The sequence below is a fragment of the Ochotona curzoniae genome, unplaced genomic scaffold, assembly GCF_017591425.1.
Source record: "Ochotona curzoniae isolate NIBS_2020 unplaced genomic scaffold, NIBS_Ocur_1.0 contig_2699, whole genome shotgun sequence".
Lineage (NCBI taxonomy): Eukaryota > Metazoa > Chordata > Mammalia > Lagomorpha > Ochotonidae > Ochotona > Ochotona curzoniae.
Window position 1 is genome coordinate 4742956 of NW_024465561.1, and position 20301 is coordinate 4763256.

Here is a 20301-nt window from a genome sequence, read left to right on the forward strand (position 1 = left end):
TTGTTCCCTTTGGGCCCCCGGGGCCCCAGCCTTAATTTTTCTGTGCCTTTGTTGTCTGGCTTCTCCTTCTTGGTCATCATGCACTGACACCTACATTATGACGTGGTTTCTGTTTTCCTTGACCAGGACTTCACAACACTAAACCAAGTGTGATCTCCTTGTTGGAGAGGGGAAAAGAGCCCTGGATGAGTCAGAGGAAAGACCCGGAAGAGCCGTGTCCAGGTGAGTGCTTAAAGCCTTGCTTTGGGAAGGCGTGGCAGGTGGACGCTATTCTGAGGTCGGTAGGAGCACTCCGTCGGACATCATAGACGCATACCTGGGTTGCGCTTTTTGACTGTTCTGCCAACCTCAGCCACTTGTTTGTAGTGTTTATTATGTTTACCTGTAAGCTAATTCCTAGAGTACTATTTCAGTTACTTTATTGTTTTTTACTTTAGTTTTAGGACCTTTCTCTTAGTGGGTTTCCTAACATTTTACTTAAAGCACTTTGGTTTGGTTTGATAATGAACTTTAATCTTACATGAAAAGTCTGTTCTAAACCTCTTTTCTTCGTTGCTACCTGCTTTTTTTATACAGTTGTCGCATAAACTACATTTCTGAACACTAAAAGCCAATCTTAGGCAGAATGACTCCTTCTAATCCTAATCTCTGAAACCTCCTCATGTGTTAGTATAAAAGAACAAAAGGGGGGTAATCTTAGAAAAAGCTGTCACTAAATTAGTTTTATTCAGGTGGGCCCAGCGTGATCATGAGCATCTTTAAAGTGTCAGAGAAGAAATTCAGAGATGAATTCAGAGCTGCAGTGCTGCAGCTGTGAAAGACGGGCAGGCTCTAGGAGCTGACGCTCTAGGAGCTGACGGGGAAGCAGCAGGGTCTCCTTTGGCCTGTCAGGAGGGCAGGCAGTTTACAGGACACCTGCGTTTATCTAGTTTATACAGAGCCTCAGAGTTAGGCAATCAGGAAACCTGCGACCTGTGCTTCCCAAGGTCTCCCTTGGGCTAACAGCAGCACTTGACATCCACCGCCTTTTCTAGTCCCGCAAGCGTATTAGAGTTTTTCCTGGTTGTCTGTATCCGGTTTCCTTGTGGTGGCCCGTTTGCTATCCCAGCTGAGGTCAGTGTAATGCAGCCACAGTGTTGTCAGTGGTTGGCTGCCGTTTTCAGTGCTCCTCTACGATGTGCGTTCTCTGCCTCTTTGTTGCTGCTGCCTTTCCACCAGCTGACGTGAGCCCTGAGTCAATCAAACAGAACAGGTACTCCATGAAGAAATTTTCCGGGAGGCTAAAAGTCTGGGCACAATGCTGGGTTACAGTGGCCCTTTTGCCAAAGCTGCAAAAGAGATCAGAAAACTCTGTTGGTTGTAGCTCAGCTGACCGATGTAGGGCAGCTGAATGGAATGGGAACTAGTTAGGGGTGGATCCTGTATGTCTCACCAAAATTCAGTACTTTCTCTGGATAGGTGGTTTTCAGTTGACAGAGGAGGGAATGAGTGTACCAAGTTTCCCATTCTAAAGAAAAATTTTTTTTTTTTAACAAATTGGCCATGAATCAGCATTTAGGGTGTTTTGTTTTGTTTTGTTTTTGATTTATGAGAGCGAGCGCTTGTGTTTGCTGCTTCACTCCCCATGCCCACAGCAGCTCAGGCCTGGCCAGGCAGGATCCTGGCACTCAGTGTGGGTTTCCCTTGTGGGTGGCTGAGATGCAAGTACTTGATCCAGCTTGTGCACCTCCAGAATGGACATTAAGAGGAAGCTGGAATTTTAAACAGAGCCAAGACTCAAACCCAAGCACTCTTGTATGGGATGCAGCAGTCCCCAAGCAGCATCCTGTCTGCTGTGTCAAGTTCCATCCCTCACTTTGTAATCATTTTACATTTTGATTTGAAAGAAAAGCAGATCAACCCTTGTTTATTGTAGGTTCAGTAGTGAGCAAGTAGAAGACTGTCTCATGGTTTACTGCACATTATAAGGGGAGAGCTGGGCCCAAAATGGTGGCAGGCATAGTTAGGTACCAATAAAAAGTCACAAACCGGAACATTATGAAGTGTATTCTATAGACTTGTGTTGGGATGTTCCTCTGAGGAGGTGACATTAGAGTAAGGACAGCTGAAAGGAGGAGGAGGGGAATTTGATACAAAATACACAGCAGGGGAGGGGAGTGTCAACATAGAAAGAACAGCATGTGCAAAAGGGTCCAGGCAGGAAATGGGTGCAATGAACCGAATGTCAGCAAGCAAGTGGTACAGCAGTTAGCTGTAAGTTTACTTCTGTTACAATGAATACATAGATACCTGTATCTAATTTTATTTTCATGGCAGCAGTGGAGGAATCTAACCCAGGTGGCTCAGTTCTACCCAGTGCAGGCTGCACACCCTGGGATGGTGGGTGGTACATGAAGATCCCCAGTCACCTTTCAAGCAGCAGGAACAGTGAAGAGGAAAAGCAGCATACTCTTATTCCCATTCTAATCCTATTGGCTGGAATTAGTCTAATAATCCTAATTATAAGACTGGAAAACTGCTCACTATTCCTGGGTAATAAGCTTAAAGGCAGTCAGCACCTAGGGTAAGAACGAAGCTGGAGGGGAAGACTGTTAGAGGACTCAGCCCTTGGAGCACAGTATTGTTTAGTTGGGAAAAGGAGGACCCAGCAAAAGAAAACAAGAGCTGGGCAGCAATAAGGACCAAATCAGGAGAGAGAATAAACTATTAGAATTGACTGATCACACGTAGGTTTAGACCTTAAAGCAGAGAGGAGTGAAAGGACCCAAAATTGGACTGCAGAGATTCATAACTGGCAGAGTTCCCATGTACCATTTGCCCAGCTTTCCCTAATCTTAGTAGAGCATCCCAGCAAATGCATTGCTGTTAGCATAATAGTAGCAACTAAACCATAGACCTTTTATTTAGATTTTACGTAGATGTTACTCTAAGGGTAGTTAGAAAACACTGGAAGGAGGTTATAAAAGGAGTAAAAGGAGGCGTTTCATAACCTGAGCAGTAGCTAGAATCCAAAGGGGTGGTAGGACTGAAGTTAACTGATCCCGTAGATGACGAGGAATGTCTTTGTCAGAGAATCCTCCTGACGCTGGGCTGGAAGGGAACACAGATCTGGTGGTCATGCTTTCAGGGTGGGAGCTCTTTCCAGGCCCTGTCCTGAATTTTAATGGACAGCAAGACTTACCCGCCACCTGCAGAGGCCTTTGGGCCTGTTTAAGTTCCTAGTCAATGAGACCTCTGTAGGAACCATTTGATATCTGACCTGTGGTATGGCCAGAAGAGGACCATGGTCACTGTGAGGCAGAGGTATGAAAGAAATAGTATGAGACTGGGAAGATTCTTCAAAATATCTAATAAGGAGAGGCCAGACGGATGCACAGTAGGAAACAAGCAGGAAAATCCATATATTAAAGGAATTGGGGGACCTTAAAGACATAACAAAGGTCTCGATCACAGAGCTTTCTCACGAAATCTAAGAATTTGATATTTTGATATTTTCTTGAGAACACTACAGTCATTGAAAGATTTTTAGGCAAGGTAGGGGTGTGGTTGCATTGAATTTTTAAACCATTCCTCTGGTTGTCCTGTAATCAGAGACTTGAAAATTATATATAGTGTGTGTGTGTAGGAAAACAATAATGAAAGCTGGGGGGTTTAGAAATCTGTGTTGATCCTGAGGAGAGATGGACACAACGGTGGGAATACAGGGAAAGAGACGTCAAAATATGCTGGCTGTGTATTTAAGCTGAAGTTGAGGGTTTGATATTGGAATCATTTCTTGGGCTCATGTTTTGAACGTGTCTCCCCCAGTTCCCGCGTGCTGCGCCTTCCCCTCCCTTTTCTCACTCTCCTCATTTTCTCTATTCTTACTTCGCATCATCCCCTTTTTGGTCAAATTGCAGCTGTTAAAAATTGTTTAGGTTATTATTTCTATTATTCCTTCTGTAAGACTTTCCTTTCTCTTACAATGCGAAAATATCTCATGTTTTCTTTATCGTTTTACAGGTTTGGCATCCAAAAGGGCAATTAATTTCAATTCACATGTGAAAGAGAATGGTTATGAAATTAAGTTGTTGCATCTCAAGACAAAGAGATCCACACAGCCTAACCCTGAACGCGCCAAAGTCGGCGATAACAGAGGAACGAGAAGCCAGCCGGAGCAGCAGGGCCCCGCCAGGGCAGCCGCCACGGGCGCTGCGGCGCCATCCAGTTCTGCTCCACGCACAGCTGGGACAGCGCTTCCACCCACTCACACTGGAGAGAAAGACTGCAGATGTACAAAATGTAAGAAAGCTGCCAGGTCACATCCCGTTCAACAGGAGATGAGTCATAATAAGGAAAAAGATGTTAAATGTGGAGAATGTGGGAAAACCTTCACCAGTAGGTCAGACTTGATCAAGCATGAGAAACTGCATGAAAAAAATAATGAAAATAAGAAACGTGCCGATGCTCAGCCTCAGAGCAGTAATGGTGCTGAGAAACCTCACAAATGCAAGGAATGCGGGAAGGGCTTTCATTCCAGCTCCCAACTTAGTCAGCACCAAAAGATCCATGTAGGTGAGAAACCCTATAAATGCAAGGAGTGTGCAAAGGCCTTTCCATCTAACGCACAACTTAATCTCCATCGAAGAGTTCATACGGATGACGTATACTACGAGTGCAAGGAATGTGGGAAGGCCTTTACACGCCCCTCACACCTTTTTCGACATCAGAGAATCCATACTGGTGAGAAGCCCCACTTATGTCAGGAGTGTGGGAAGGCTTTTCGGTATGACACCCAGCTTAGGCTTCACCAGCTGACTCACACGGGCGAGAGGCAGTATGAATGTAAGGATTGTGGGAAAGTATACACTTGTGCCTCACAACTCAGTCTACATCAGAGGGTTCATACTGGTGAGAAACCCCATAAGTGTAAGGAATGCGGGAAAGCCTTCATCTCTGATTCACATCTTACTCGGCATCAGAGTGTTCACACTGGTGAGAAACCCTATAAGTGTAAGGAATGTGGGAAGGGCTTTCGTCGTGGCTCCGAACTTGTTCGGCATCAGAGAGCTCACGCTGGTGAGAAGCCCTATAAATGTAGTGAGTGTGGAAAGGGCTTTACTTGCAGCACAGAACTTGTTCGACACCAAAAGGTGCACACTGGTGACAGACCCCATAAGTGTAAGGAATGCGGAAAAGCTTTTATCCGAAGGTCGGAACTGACTCACCACGAGAGGAGCCACACTGGCGAGAAGCCCTATCAGTGTAAGCAGTGTGGGAAGGCCTTCGGCCGCGGCTCAGAACTTAGTAGACACCAGAAAATCCACACTGGCGAGAAGCCCTATGAGTGTAAGGAATGTGGGAAGGCCTTTATTCGTGGCTCACACCTTAGTCAACACCAAAGAATCCATTCAGGACAGAGGGGTGAATGAGGAAAGGTAGGAAGGCTCAGAATTTGACATCAAAAAAACTGATAGTTGTTTCAAGAAAACTTGTCATTGTAAGAATTATAAGAAATCACTGAGGTTAACTAATTAAATATCAGAATTCATATTGTAGATTTAAGACCTGCCAGACCATTAAGGACAAGAATTGATTTAACTCTTATTCATAAAATGAGAAATCTTAACGACAGAAACTGGAAGGAATTTAGCCTGTCACCGGTTCTGTGCATCTGTAGAGTCCAGCAACTGTGGATTGAAAATATTCAAGGAAAACAACTGTATGTATACCAAATAATCAGGCTTTTGTCATTGTTCCCTGGACAGTAATTTACATAGCTCTTCTATTAAGCTACTTGTTACAGTAGGTTGAAGTAAATGGGAGGATGCAGAATGCTTAGATGCAGACACTAGTGTATACAGGGCCTCGAACACCCACGAATTACCTGAGTGGGTCATTGTCCCTGCGTCGCAGCAGCCGTAGAGGGATGTCTGTGAGGATACGTAAGAAGAGTCCTGGAAAATGGAATTAAGAGAAAATGCTCATTTGCCACAAGCTTTAAGATTCCCCATATTTATGTTCTAAGTTCAATTCTCCCTATATTAGATGTCCAAGTTCAATTTGTAAAACATTAGAGAACTACATGAATGTAAAAGTGGGAAAGCCTTTTTGGTTCAGAAACAAGTCTACCTCAAGGAATTGACAATAGAAAGCTTAGGAAGACAGTGTGCGTGAGAGAGAAATCAGCCATTCAGACCTTTCAAGAGCGGAGCCAGCAGCCCCTCGGCACAAGTTTCAAAGTGGTTTGTAGGAAACCTTTGCTTTCACTATCAAGTCACCTAATAATCCATACATTACGGTGGCTACCTTAGTATAAAAAAATATCAAAAATTCTTCCATCCCATTCAGATTTTATTAACTATTTCATACTGAGTCTTTAAAATTAATAGACTGAACAAAATGGGGGAAAAAGTGAAACAAATGGTCCGTTTTTATGTACCCTCACAACTACAACTCATTTCTACAGGGGCAAATGATTTTGCTGCATCTACAATTCCTTATTTACACACTAGTATTACCAGCCCGTTTTTAGTTGCACTGTAGGTAGTAAATTTATGTTTTTAGGACAGTGTCTAGTAGCTTTAAAAATTGCTATTTTTGTTATATTCAGTAACTGTAGGAACATCATGCACTGTTTTTCTTTATTGAATGTCTAAATCCTTCCAGGGAAAAGCTCTCACTTACAGCCTTCCCTGTGGCTCAAGCAGGCACTTCCTGATGTAAAGGGGAGTTGCAAAGGGGGCGGGGGGGGAGGATTTACTGAAGCCCCCCCCCAAGCCAGGCATCTTTGATGTCTGTTCTAGAGTATTAGAAAATAAAATAGGCTCAGTCAAAATTTCTCCAGCAGGAACTTTTGGCTCATTTTAAAAAATAATTTTTACAAAAATTTCTATATTAATAAGAAAAGGAAGGAAAATGCCATTTGTAATGAATGACAGAACAGAACGTGTTCATCTTAAACGAGGATGCATGTGTAATATTTGGAATTGTGCCCATTTTGCAGAGTCTTAAGTTGGCACAGGAGGTTAGTTGAATTATGTGAACCTTTAATGTTATTGATGAAACAGTTCAGAAACGTCTTTGGACGTAAGTGAAATAAGGAAATCCATGTGTATGTTGTAAGTTTATATTCAACTTTGTACAACATCTGAGTTCTAGGAAATTATAGTTTCTAAATATTTTCATATATACACATTAATCATTACTAAGATGAGAAAATGCTTATACTCACCTTTTAATAGTATACCTGAAATAATAGAAGAGCATTATTAAACATATAGGAGAAATATATATATATACTCAATTTTGACTTAGTAAGATGTAGGAAATACATTTACTTTTAGTATCTTTTGTGTGTGTCTATATTCAGCTTCTATGTTATGTCTGAAGCCCTAAAATATGCTATTTTTCTGAGTAAAGTAAAAAGCCAAAAGAAATGATTGAAAGAGCCACACTATGTAATTCCCCAAGTACCAGGTTATTTTTAAATAAAAATCTTTGAGGGGCAGGCACCTGGTATAGGGGTTAAAACATCCACATCAATTCAAGTGCCTTGAGTCCTAGCTCCCCGCCAACGCACACACTAAGAGACAGCAGTCATGTCTCAAATGTGGGGTCCCTGACGCCCACACTGAGGGGCCTGGACTAGTTCCTGGCTCCCAACTTTGCCCAGCAGATGGTAGCTCCTTTGCTGTGTATCTACCTCATAGAAACTTATTTGCAGCTGTGAGTCTAGTATAACATTTTTACCAAATTTGGAAAATGACAGCATCCTAAATCAATGTTTAATAAACCTCTATTGTTACAGAAATATGAAAACAAATCTAACATTTTTTTTCAAGAACGTACCGATGCAGAATGGTACCTGACATGTTACATTAGTGAAGTGTGTGTTGTGTACTTACACATTAGAACCTAAACACTAAAAAAACAATGACAGAAGTCCTTCTGCATATTCTATTTAACTTCTGCGAAGCTGGTGCAGGCGAAGCTGGTGCAGGCGAAGCTGGTGCAGGCGAAGCTGGTGCAGGCGAAGCTGGTGCAGGCGAAGCTGGTGCAGGCCCGCCGGAGGGGCGGCTTCCTGGGCGCCAGCATTCCTCACATGTAGCAAACCAGTGGATTGCACTTTTGAGCTAAACAAAAATAACACATTTTGAATAAGTTAAAATGTAAATGTGTTACATGGTAATCAGTTCTAGATAAACATTAGCAGTACTGAAGGAAATCTTCTAAATGTGAGCTTTTTTAAAAGGGGAAATGATCTAATAGTGAGTTCTATATATCCTGGCAATATTTACCGGATAAGTCTTTAATTTTTTTTTTTAAAGAAAGTTTATACCTGCCCGAAGAATTGAATTAAGATTTTTAAAGGTGCTATCATACTGATCTTGTTCACACTTGCTAATATATTTTACCAAAAATCAGGAGAATACAGGGATTAAAACAACAAAAGCCTTACAGACGCCGCTTCTCCGAGGTGATATCCAACGCGGGCGTCTGCGCCAGCCCCGCCTCGGTGGGACGGGGCAGCGGGAACGGAGGGGCGGCGGGAACGGAGGGGCGGCGGGAACGGAGGGGCAGCGGGAACGGAGGGGCGGCAGGAACGGAGGGGCAGCGGGAACGGAGGGGCGGCGGGAACGGAGGGGCGGCAGGAACGGAGGGGCAGCGGGAACGGAGGGGCAGCGGGAACGGAGGGGCAGCGGGAACGGAGGGGCAGCGGGAACGGAAGGGCAGCGGGAACAGAAGCACGCGCTTCCGAGCGTTCTCTACGACACCTGCGACCTCCGTAACGTGGACGGGCCACAATATAGCCAGTTCTTTCATTAATTTGTTGTTTTTACCAATTATTATATAATTTTGCTATTCATATTATTGCATGTTGGTGCTTTTATTTCTATCGAATGAGTTGATTCCTATAATTTGATTCCTTGCCTTAACAACACAGTATGTTTAAAATATAGTTGATTGTGCCTTATTGTCTTGAACTTGCCATTAAACAGGAATGTGTGTATTTCCTGACCTTTTTAAGCAGGACTGGACTTTAAGGGGGGATGTTATGCCTCCTTTTTGCCCATGTTTTATTATACCTCAGTGTTTAAGGGTCAACTGAGCTTTTGTGAATTACTTGCCTATATTTGTTCCCGTTCTTTAGAGACTTTTAAGGAAATTGTTATATGCTTTGTGGCTTATTTTCTTAATATAGTATATATCTTTTGCCTTTGTTTATAACAAAAGGAGACCAGCATTTACCATAAAAAGCTAGATAGTAACTATTTTAGGCTTTTGAGCCACAGCCCGTGTTCCCCGACAGTGATGCTTCAGAGGCCTTTCCGGCCGACAGCACGGCAGGGGCCGCCGCTGCTTCATAGTGGACGAGCTCCCGAGCGCTGCGCAGTGCAGCCCCGAGGCAGGACCACCGGCCCTTGTCCGTAGGTCTCAGGAAACTCATCTGTAAGTCACTGGACGGTGACTGCTCCAAACACCTATCCGCTAGCTGGCCTACAGCTGCAGTAGCACATGTTTTAAATATCCTTTTGCTATATTGATAGTTTTTCTGATTTTGATCTTGAATTGCCTCAAATATCTTTCCATATTTTCTTGTCTTTGACGCCTTTAAGTCTTGAATAAGTAAAATAATAAGCAATGACAACTGTATCACTACCTCCTAGAAATTAAGCATGCTGTTGTTTTGAAACAAAGATTTGCAAAGGAAATAAATCATTTCAGAAAAAGGGACTTTCTCCCCCTTCTTGGATTATTTTAATTTGTATAAAGCCAATACTTGGGGCTTTTGGTGCCACTGATGCCACAGAGCATCACACAGGCTTGCCGAGGGACGCGGGGACCGCGCCTCCTGCCGGCCTCACAGCATCAGAAACGCAGTCACTGCCATGAATGCGTCTGACGGACACCCAACTCGGGAACTGCAGACGACTGCTGATCCTAACTGTTCCCTGGAGAAATTAGATTACATTTCTGGGCTCACCTAAAACCAAAGCACCAACTCAAGTGACAGCCAAATTTCAACTATCGAAAAGTCTTTTCCAACTAAACTTACTCCATAAAAAGAAGGTGCACAATCAAATAGGGACATAGGAAGCATGAAGAAGCACGGAAACCCGACACCTCCAAGTTAACACAATAGTTTACAAGAAATAGATCCTAAAGGAAATGTATGATAAGCTTGGAATGAATTCAAAATAATGGGGCCCAGCGCAGTAGCCTAGCAGCTAGAGTCCTCACCTGCATGCTCCAGGATCCTATATGCACACCACTTCTAATCCCTTCGGCTCCGCTTCCAATCCAGCTTCAAGGTTCAGCCTTTTGCTGCAGAGCCCATGGGCTTTTGAAGACAGAGCCCCAAAATACTCTAGGGCACAGCCCATCGCACCCGGCCACGGCACCTGGAGTACTGACTTCCTCACTGCCTGCTCGGGCCTTACTCACCAGGGCAGCAGTTTCTTCTCCCGTCCCTAACAGCCATTCCAGGTTCCTTTCCTTCGTCCAACAAAGTAATCAAATTTGGATTAGAAGCGAAAGGTCCGGCTGAAAAACCCGACATGAAATTATAAATTTAGATGAACTGAATCCTGATTTTACAATTCATACGTCAAGGGCCTGGCCCAGTGGCCTAGCAGCTAAAGTCCTCACCTTGAACATGCCAGGATCCCATATGGGCGCCGGTTCTAATCCCGGCAGCTCTACTTCCCATCCAGCTCCCTGTTTGTGGCCTGGGAAAGCAGTTGAGGACGGCCCAAAGCCTGGGGACCCTGCACCCGTGTGGGAGACCCAGAGGAGGTTCCTGGCTCCTGGCTTCGGATCGGCTCAGCTCTGGCCATTGCAGCCACTTAGGGAGTGAATCTGTGTATCTGCCTTTCCAATAAAACAAAAAATGTTTTTTTAAATGGGCTTAGAAACAGATGGGATATCTCTCCATTGTAAAAGGAACTGCCAGCTGAGAATGCTGTATCCAAAGCTCCCATTTGTTGAAGATGAAATAAAGTCCTTCCAAAACAGAAATGGAAGGAATCTGCCACCACCCGTCCAGTCTTAAATATGATGCCTGAGAACGCGCTGCACACAGAAATAGCGATGGTCACTGTAGTGAAAGAATGTGAAGGGAGAAAATACAAAGGCAGTTCAACCCAAACAGTGGGCTGTTCATGAACGAGCAGGATCAGCAGTAACCCTGCACGTGAGCGCCTCAGTGTCCGATCAAAAGACGCGCTCTTGCAAGTTGGATCTAAATGGACCCGAAAACAAAAACCATTTATTTGAGGCTTACAAGATAGACCACACTAACACAACACATGAAATGAAAGTGGAATTACAGGAAAGATATCCCAGAGCAACAGAATAAGGTCATTACCTAATGATTAAGGGATCAATTCAACAAAAGATGTGATTATAATAAATGTGTGTGCACCCAATGCCAGGTACACAAGGGAACCTTACTATTTAAAACAATTATTAATGGCGCTAAAGGGACACCCAGATGCCGATATAATGAGGCTTCAACACCTCACTTTTATCAGTGGACAGATCCACTAGATGGAAACAAACAACACAGCTCATCTATACTATGACCAAATAAACCTAACATCCCTACAGAACATTTCATCTTACAGTTGGACGATACATTATTTTCATTAATGCATGGAACTTACTCTAACACCCTATGCCAGACCATAAAGCAAGCAAGCCTCAGCAAATCGAAAAGAAAACTAAATTTGTACCATGTATCATTCCTGACCACTATGGAATGAACATGGAAATCAACAACAATCCCAACTGCAGCTCCCACTGGTGAGCATGAGAACCCGGGCAGGGCACGGGACGGCTGGGTAGGCAGTGGGACCGCAAAATGGAGCGTGGCCTGGATGGGGCTTGGGAAGTTGAGCTAGGTTCCAACACCAATTGATGTGCACTAAAGCCAAATGGGTCGCGGGACAAACTGGACCAGTCGGCTGCACACACTGGCAATGCATAGGAACTGGGGCTGGGGGCAAGCCTGGGGGGTTTGCTGGGGTTTCTCTGGGCTGCAGTTCCCGCAGGTGTGTGTCAGGCCAAGTGTGTGGTGGTGGCCAGGGGGGAGTTGGGTCTCAGCATCCACTGGTTTGCATGCGATGGAGCTGGAGACAGAGCTGATCCAACACAGGTGTGTAGGCTGCTACGGGTGACGGAGTGTGCCGGACCCCACTCTGGCTGGCACACAGGAGTCAGCTTAACGAGCTTTTCAGGGGACTCCCCTACTGATCACTATATTCAGAACTCCATCCACTTTGAAAATCACAGGATCGGGCCCAGCATAGTAACCTAGTGACTAATTCCTCACCTTGCATACACCGGGATCCCATACGGGTGCCAGTTCACATCCTGCTGCGGCCATCTCCTTGTCTCTCCGCCCTTTCCGCAGATACAGGAAGACAAAAGGAGATGGAAGAAAATTGTAGGAAGTAGGAAATAGCTAGAGAAGAAATAAAATTTCACCAAAAAGACGCAGTGAGCCGAAGAGCTGCTCTTCAGAAAGTATAACATGAATATACCACGAGTCCAACTAAGCCACCCCGAGAAGAGGAAGACCTGATCAGTAAGTCAGAGTTGAAAAAGGAGATCTATAACAACAGACAACCTAGATAAACAAAGACTCATGAGGACTTGGTATAAACAGGGATATGCCAAAAACCTGGGACACAGAGCACAGATTTTCAGACACAATCTACCAAAAGTGCATCATGGTGAAAAACAAAACCTCACTAGACCAAATATCTAAGATGGAGACTAAATCACTGTCAGCAGAAACGCCCGAGCCTGGTGGCTGCAGTGGTGAGTTACACCAAGCTTTTCAAGAACCAATTCCAAGGCCCAGCACAGAAGCCTAGTGGTTAAAGTCCTTGTCTTGCACGTGCTGGGATCCAGTATGAGCACCAGTTCTAATCCCAGCAGCCTCTTCCCCATCCAGCTCCCTGCTTTGGCCTGGGAAAGCAGTCGAGGACGGCCCAAAGCCCTGGGACTCTGCACTGGTACTGGAGACCCAGAAGAAGCTCCTGGCTCCTGACTTCAAATTGGCACAGCTCTAGCCATTGTGACCACTTGGGGAGTGAATCATAGAACGGAAGATCTTCCTCTCTGTGTCTCCTCCTCTCTGTATATTTGCCTTTCCAATAAAAATAAATAAATCTTTGGGAAAAAGAGGTGTCTCCCTGACTGGGCTGTAGAACCTGTCCGTCGCCATGGGAGCTGGGCCCGGTGGTGGGCTGAACCTGGGTGCAGCACGAGCACAGGCTTTGGCCCCCAATCAGGGGGCTGGACAAGCAGGGGCTCTGGGGAGTTTTCCTGAGCAGACCAGGGGAGTCCCCAATCCCTGGTGGGTACAGGAGGACCTGAGAGCTGCCTGGGTTGTGTGCAACAATTGGTGCTTGGGAATAGCCTAGTAAGGGCTCAAGGATCACCCCAGCGGAGCCTCTGTACCTGCTGGTTTGTGTGAGAACCAGAGCTGGGGATGGGCGAGGTCAGACTTCCATACCTGCCAGAGGTGTGGTAACGGGCGGGGGGCTATCTTGGTAGGGGTCAAGGAGGAGGGCCCCAACCATGCAGACACACCCGCAGATACACATGGAGACAGGGCAGTCAGCAGTCCTGACCAGGCTGCAGTACCCAGCAAGGAATGCGAGAACAGGGGCTGGAGGTGGGCCAAGTAGGCTGACCAGATCAGGAATGGGTCCCCTGAATTGCATAAATACTTTGGACAATGGAATACTTTCCTGATCTCTGAGAACATCGCAGGGACGTGTGGTCCAACTGCAGAGCGCGTGTTGTGGATCTGGCCACGCCATGGCTGACTCCACAGAGATGAAGAGCACACCGAGACACACGCAAGGAGAACACACCAGCTGCCCTAACCCGACGGAAGACCACAGCACCTCTGCACAGGGAGGAAAGAAGAGCAAGTGGCACAGCATTTGAGACCAAGTTCTCGGGAAGGAGTCTGGGCCTGCGGGCACTCTGAGAAACACGTGGCCCACCAGCAAGCCTCAGATCCTACACAGAACGAGAGCGCTGCTGTGAGAACTGATGGATCACTTCTCTCTTACACAATGACCACTCAAACACCCAGGGCACTTGCTCCCACCCAAAGCTCCCGAGGTGGCATTCCGAAACCTACAACACGCTCTGACCAGGGGGGCCACGCCCTCTTCCCCACTTCGTTTCAAACACTTCTCCCTCACAACTGCCCCCTCCCTGGCCCTTTCCATCTGTCCCTCCCAGAGGCCCACGTGGACCTGCAAACCCCCTCCCTCTTCCTTTGTAAGCATCATTAAAACATTACTCATTGGAAATAAGTTAAATTAAAATAAAACCATCATTATACTGACATTAAAAACTAAAACATAGACCAAAGGAACAACAAAACAACCCAGAAATTCAAACCACATACATACAGCCAGTTGAGTTTTAACAAACGTACCAAAAAAAAAAAAATACACTGGGGAAAGAATCATTATTTCAATAAATGATACTGGTAAAACTGGACAAACATACATGAGAATTAAAACTTAGTCCCTACTTATCACCATATCCAAAAAACTTACTCAAAATGGTTCAAAGCTTTAACTGTAAGATCAAAATTGAAACTGCTAGAAGAAAACGGAAGTACTAAAGACATTCGTCTTCTTTCCCAGGCCACAAGCAGGGAGCTGGATGGGAAGTGGAGCTGCCAGGATTAGAACCGGTGCCCACATGGGATCCCGGGGTGTTCAAGGTGAGGACTTTAGCCGCTAGGCCACAGTGCTGGGCCCACTAAAGACATTCGTGCCAGCAATGAGTTTTTGGACAAGACCCCAAAAAAGGCAGATAACAAGGCAGCATGAATAGACAGGTAGATCAGTGTGGTGGCATCAAACACATAAGCTTCAGCACAGCAAAAACAATCAACAGAACAAAAACCTAATGGAAGAAAATATCTGCAAGCAATCTACCTACAAAGGAATAACAGAATATACCAGGAACTGGAAACACTCAAAAACAGAAATAACCAATCCGCTTAAAAACCAGTCAAAGGGCACGGACAGGCAAAAGAGGAAATACAAATGGCAGAATCAAGATGGCAGCACAGGGCGCAGACACATTAGGGATGACGGAGTGTCGTGAGGGTGAAGCACAGGGAGATTACAGGAAAGGATAGGGGTCAGGTAGTCAACAGGGGGTACCTGGAGACCCCTGGACACAGGGAACAGGCGGTGATGGTGGAACAGTGTTACAGGGAACAGAAAACCCACCAGCCACTGGTGAGCAGTGATCCAGACCAGAGCGACAACCAGAGCTCCAGCGTTGGCCACAGATTGGCTCTTGCGGCAGCCAGGTGGGAGCTTGGGTTCACACGGGGAGCTCGGGGGGCGAAGGCAGGCTGGGGCCAGCCAATCCTGCCCAATAGTTGGTCCAGCAACGAACAGAGAGGGAGTGGCTGACTCCACAGGGCAGACCAGCGGCAGGACGGAGCTCACAGCACAGGGATCTATGCCGGGGTGGGCACATTTCTGGCTGGTCAGGCTGGGTTGATCCCACGGGGATGACAGCGCCAGCTTTGTGTCCTGCAGGATCTGTGTGGTCCCCGGATCTGAAGGCCAAAAGCCCGGCTCTCCAGCAGCGCCACACCAGGCATCAGCTTGTGTGTCAGATCAGCGCCACTGACAAACCAGTTATTTGGGACAGCTGGCGTCTTCCTAATCCGGGACACTGATTGAACATAAAAATCAACTTGCAGATCCTTAGGTAATACATCTTAGGAACATGTACTAATGAGAAGAATAATCCAAACAGGATTGAAACGTCAAAAGTTAAGAGACAGAGGCACAACGAATGTTACCAAAGATTTTCTGGTCATGGAAAAAAAGCATCTCCCACCCTCAGAGTTAACTGAGGAAGACCTCACCAAAAGTAATATACAGATTCACTGCAATCCCAATCAAAATCCCAACATTCTTCTCAAAAATAGAAAAGATGATACAAAAGTTCATCTGGAAACACAAAAGACCATGAATACATGAAGCTATCCTGAAGAATGAAAATCAAGCTAGAGGAATCACAATTCCAGACCTCAAACATACTACAGAGCAGTGGTCATCAAAACAGTGTGGTACTGGTACAGAAACAAAGATGATCAATGGAACAGAATAGAAACCCCAGAAGCGAGCGTACACATGTATGGTCAACCAATCCTTGACAAGAAAACTGAAAACAATCCAGGAGAAAGCCTGCTCTATTCAACTAATGCTGTTGGAACAACTGGATTTCAGCCTGTAGAATAAAGAAGCAAGATCCACGAGTCACAGTATACAGTAATCAGCTCTAAATGAATCAAGAACCTGAATTTGCACCCAGAAACCATCCAACTATTAAAGCAAAGCATAGGAAACACACTCCAAGGAAAGTCTTCATGGAAAAGACACCAAAAACACAGGCAGGCAAAGACAAAATAAGCAAACGGCACTACATCAAACTAGAAAGCTTCTGTACAGCCAACGTTTAACAAATTGAAGAAGCAATCAAGAGAATGGGAGAAAATTTTTACACACTACGCAACCGACAGGGGACTAATACCCAGGATTTACAAAGAGCTTCAGAAGCTGGAGGCCAGCTCCAGCCGCGTTTTGAGCTAGAAAAGGGTGTGTTAGGAGCCACGGACACTGTCAATTGGGGCCCCGAATTTCAGCTGGTTTTGGCAGCATGAGAATGCTGAAGGAAGCAAACTTCCCTCTGAGATTGGGGCCGCGTGTTGGCTTAGTGACTAAAGTCCTTGCCTTGTATGTGCCAGGTTCCCATATGGGCACCGGTTCTAATCCTGGCGGCCCCACTTCCCATCCAGCTCCCTGCTTGTGGCCTGGGAAAGCAGTCGAGGACGGCCCAAAGCCTTGGGACCCTGCACCCGTGTGGGAGACCTGGAGAAAGTTCCTGGCTCCTGGCTTCAGACAGGCACAGCACCAGCCATTGCGGTCACTTGGGGAGTGAATCATCGGACAGAAGATCTTCCTCTCTGTCTCTCCTCTTTGTATATCTGACTTTGCAATAAAAATAAATCAATCTTTTAATTTATTCCTATTCTTACATTTAAAAATTTTTTCTTGGAAAAGCAGATTTACAGAGGAGAGACAGAAAGTTCTTCCATCCTCTGGTTCATTTGCCCAAGTGTCCACAACAGCTGAGCCAGTCTGAAGCCAGGAGTTTCTTGGCCAGACCAGAATACTCTACCCAGCAAAGATCTCAAATTTATATGAATGCAAAATAAACACCCTCAAAAACAAACAGAAATCAAACGAATTTGTTGCCACCTGAAGCACCCTACCAATGATGTTTCAATATGTTAAAAATGGAGAATGAAAATCAAAATACTCAAAGAGGGCAAAGGCGGAGAATATTCTAATAAAGCAACAAAGAAATCTAAAGCAAATAATGAGAAAATCTATGTTAATAACAACTGTGCATGCCAGTGCATGAACTCCCCAGTCACAAAACACGGGCCAGGCACTCGCAGAGTGGAACAGCAGGCTAACTTTCCATCTGTGGTTCCAGCATCTCATTTGGGCACTGTTCAAGAGCTAGCTGCTCCCCTTCTGATCCAGTTTCCTGATACGGCCTGGAAACATGGTGTCCACAATGGCTAGCGCTGAGCTGATCCAAAGCCAGGAGCTTCTTCCAGGTGTCCCACAAGGCTGCAGTCTCAAGGCTTTGGGCCATTCCCTGTTGCTTTCTTGTCTCACAATAAGGGAGCTAGGGCCTGGCACAGTAGCCTAGTGGCTAAAGTCCTCACTTTGCCTGTGCCGGGTTCCGATATGGGCACAGGTTCATGTCCTGGCAGCTCTGCTTCGCATCCAGCTCCCTGCTTGTGGCCTGAGAAAGCAGTGGAGGACGGCCCAAAGCCTTGACCCTGCACCTGCGTGGGAGACCCAGAAGAAGCTCCATGTTCCTGGTTTCGGATTGGCTCAGCTCCAGCCGTCACAGCAGCCTGGGGAGCGAATCAGTGCACAGAAGATCTTCCTCTCTGTGTCTTCTACTCTCTCTATATCTGACTTTCTAATAAAAATAAATAAATTTGGGGGGGGGGGGAGCTGGATGGGATATGGAGCATCCAGGACACAATCTGTGGTCCATATGGAATTCCAGGGCTTTAAAGAGAAGGATTAGCCAATTCTGCCATTGCACCAGACCTTAAAGCCATCTTTAACAAACAAAAACAAGCAAAAACAAAGCTGGAGGTACCAGAATCCCAGACTGTAGTCAAGATAACGTACTAGTGGCACTGAAGCAGACACGAGTTCAACGGGAAGAATAGAAATCCCAGAACCAAACTCACAAATCTATGTCAAACTGGTTTAACAAGCAAACAAATTAATCCAGAGAGAACAGTCACTTCAGCAGATGGTATTGGGAAAATTGGATTTCCACACGCAAAAAACTATGAAAAATGACCCCTACATCACACCTTATGTAAAACTAAACTCTAAATGAATCAAGGATCGAATCCTGGACCTGACACCATTAAATTACCAGAGGAAAACACCAGAAACTGCGTACAAGACAGTCACAGGTGAAGACTGTGGGTAAGTCAGTGTGCGAGGCCACTGCTCCCGCCACGACAGGAGGTGCACTAGATCAGCCAGGAGCAAGGCCCTCAGGAGTGAGCAAGGTCAGCCGTGGGGAGATCTGCCAGGGAGCTCGGGGAACTCCTTTGTCAACACACAGGACCTGAAGGTGAGGGCAGGAACGAGGCAAAGAGCAGCTCCGGCAAGGCCAGGTTACAGACCACCAGCACACATGAAGCTCGGGTCTGGGGGCAGGCCAGGCTGGACCAGTTCGTAACAGCCACTGGCAGATCAGAAAACCAGGATGGGTCAGACTGCAGCACCAGCCAGTCCACATTAGGGCCAGGATGGAGGGTTGGCGGGGCCAGGTTGGGTGACAGCACTCACCAGTGTGGGCTGAAACTGTGGCACACCAGGCCAGGCTATAGTACCCGCTGGCAACTGCTGAGGTGAGATGGGCATGCCAGGCTGGGCTGTAGCATCCACCAGCACATGCGAACCCAGAAGAAGAGCCGTGGGGACACTCCTGCTGGGCCACTGCTCCTGCTGGTAAGTGAGAGAGCTAAGTCAGGGGACAGATCAGGCTGAGCAGGGATGTAACACCTGTTGGCCTGCATGTGAACTGGGTTAGGGGATGAGCCAGGCTGGGCTAAACGACTATCTACTGATGCAGACACGAGCCATAGTAAGGGCAGGCCGGTTAGGCTTTGCCACAGCATCAGCTGGTAAGGACTGGGACTGGGGACAAGTCCTGTCAAATTAGACTGCAGAACCACCTGGTGAGCGCAAGGTCTGGGACTGGGAGTGGGCCCAGTCAGGAAACTGGGCATCCCTCATCCCTCAGATGGACTGCAGCTCCCACTGTGAGCATGAGAACCAGGACTAGGGCAGGCCTGGCTAGACAGGCAGTGGTACCTGCTTGCATGAGTGCGGGCTGGATGTTGGAGTTGCTTGGAATGAGTTAGGTTTTAAGGCCCAATTATGTGTACAAGAACTGAGTGGGAGGTGGGACTGGACCAGTTCATTGCACATGCTGGCAGGAACAGAAACCAGGGCTGGGATCTGGTCACGTGGGGTTATTGGGGATTGTTCTGATGGGGCTGCAGCTCCCAACGTTGTATGTTAGGGCCAATTGTGTGGAGGGCAGGGTTGGGCTGGGCTGCAGCACCCATTGGGGTAAGAAATGGGACTAGAATTACATCTGACCCAACAACTGCAACTGCCAGTGTGGGCATAGGCTGATATGGGTGGCAGAATGACCTGGACCACATACAGGCAGGTGCACACAAAAGATACAGGTCACCTCAAACTAGATTTCTTTGAGGGGCCCCCCAACTGAACTGCAGGACTCATAACTCCAGCCATGGGGAGAGTGGTGGGACCTGTGGTCTGACCATGGAGTGCATGTGTCAAACCTGGGCCTGCTCAACGGCTCAGATGCAGTGGGTGGAATACCCAGACGCACAAGGTGGATATGCAAGACCACTGGAAACTGCAGAAGACATCTTGCACCACAGCAGAGGAAGGAGGGCAGAACCAATCCGTGAACTTCTCCCGAGAAGCGTCACAGCAAATTTCAGGGTAAATGGAGACACAGAGGTGGACTGTGTCGGCCCAAGGGCCTTGGAAAGCTGTCCTCATCCTTGCATCCGAGATCCACAGCATTTCAGAATGATCTAAATCGCTCAAGCAGAGCCCTTGGCGCATGCTCCACACTGCGGGCCTTGGGATGACTGGCTGC

The 20301-nt window shown here is 46.5% G+C and overlaps 2 protein-coding genes and 1 long non-coding RNA gene across 4 annotated transcripts in view; 1 reads left to right on the forward strand and 2 right to left on the reverse strand.

Annotated features, from left to right (window-relative positions):
* Positions 1–20301, reverse strand: part of LOC121153689 (zinc finger protein 566-like) — a 221779-nt gene that overhangs the window by 126483 nt on the left and 74995 nt on the right. The gene's annotated exons all lie outside the window — the stretch shown is intronic.
* LOC121153686 (zinc finger protein 850-like) overlaps positions 1–20301 on the forward strand; it is a 277443-nt gene that overhangs the window by 45765 nt on the left and 211377 nt on the right. The window contains exons 7-8 of the mRNA XM_040976382.1: positions 127–222; positions 4003–5403. Of these exons, the coding sequence (XP_040832316.1) occupies positions 127–222; positions 4003–5403 (1497 nt within the window). The remainder of the gene's footprint in view (positions 1–126; positions 223–4002; positions 5404–20301) is intronic.
* LOC121153692 lies at positions 850–7931 on the reverse strand. Of its 2 annotated transcripts, XR_005883441.1 has the most exons (4): positions 7887–7931; positions 7214–7228; positions 5867–5936; positions 850–1230 (listed from the first exon to the last, which is right to left on the reverse strand). It is a non-coding gene; the product is annotated as an uncharacterized LOC121153692 (long non-coding RNA). The 2 variants fall into 2 exon arrangements; XR_005883440.1 differs by lacking the exon at positions 850–1230 and having other exon boundaries at positions 5616–5936.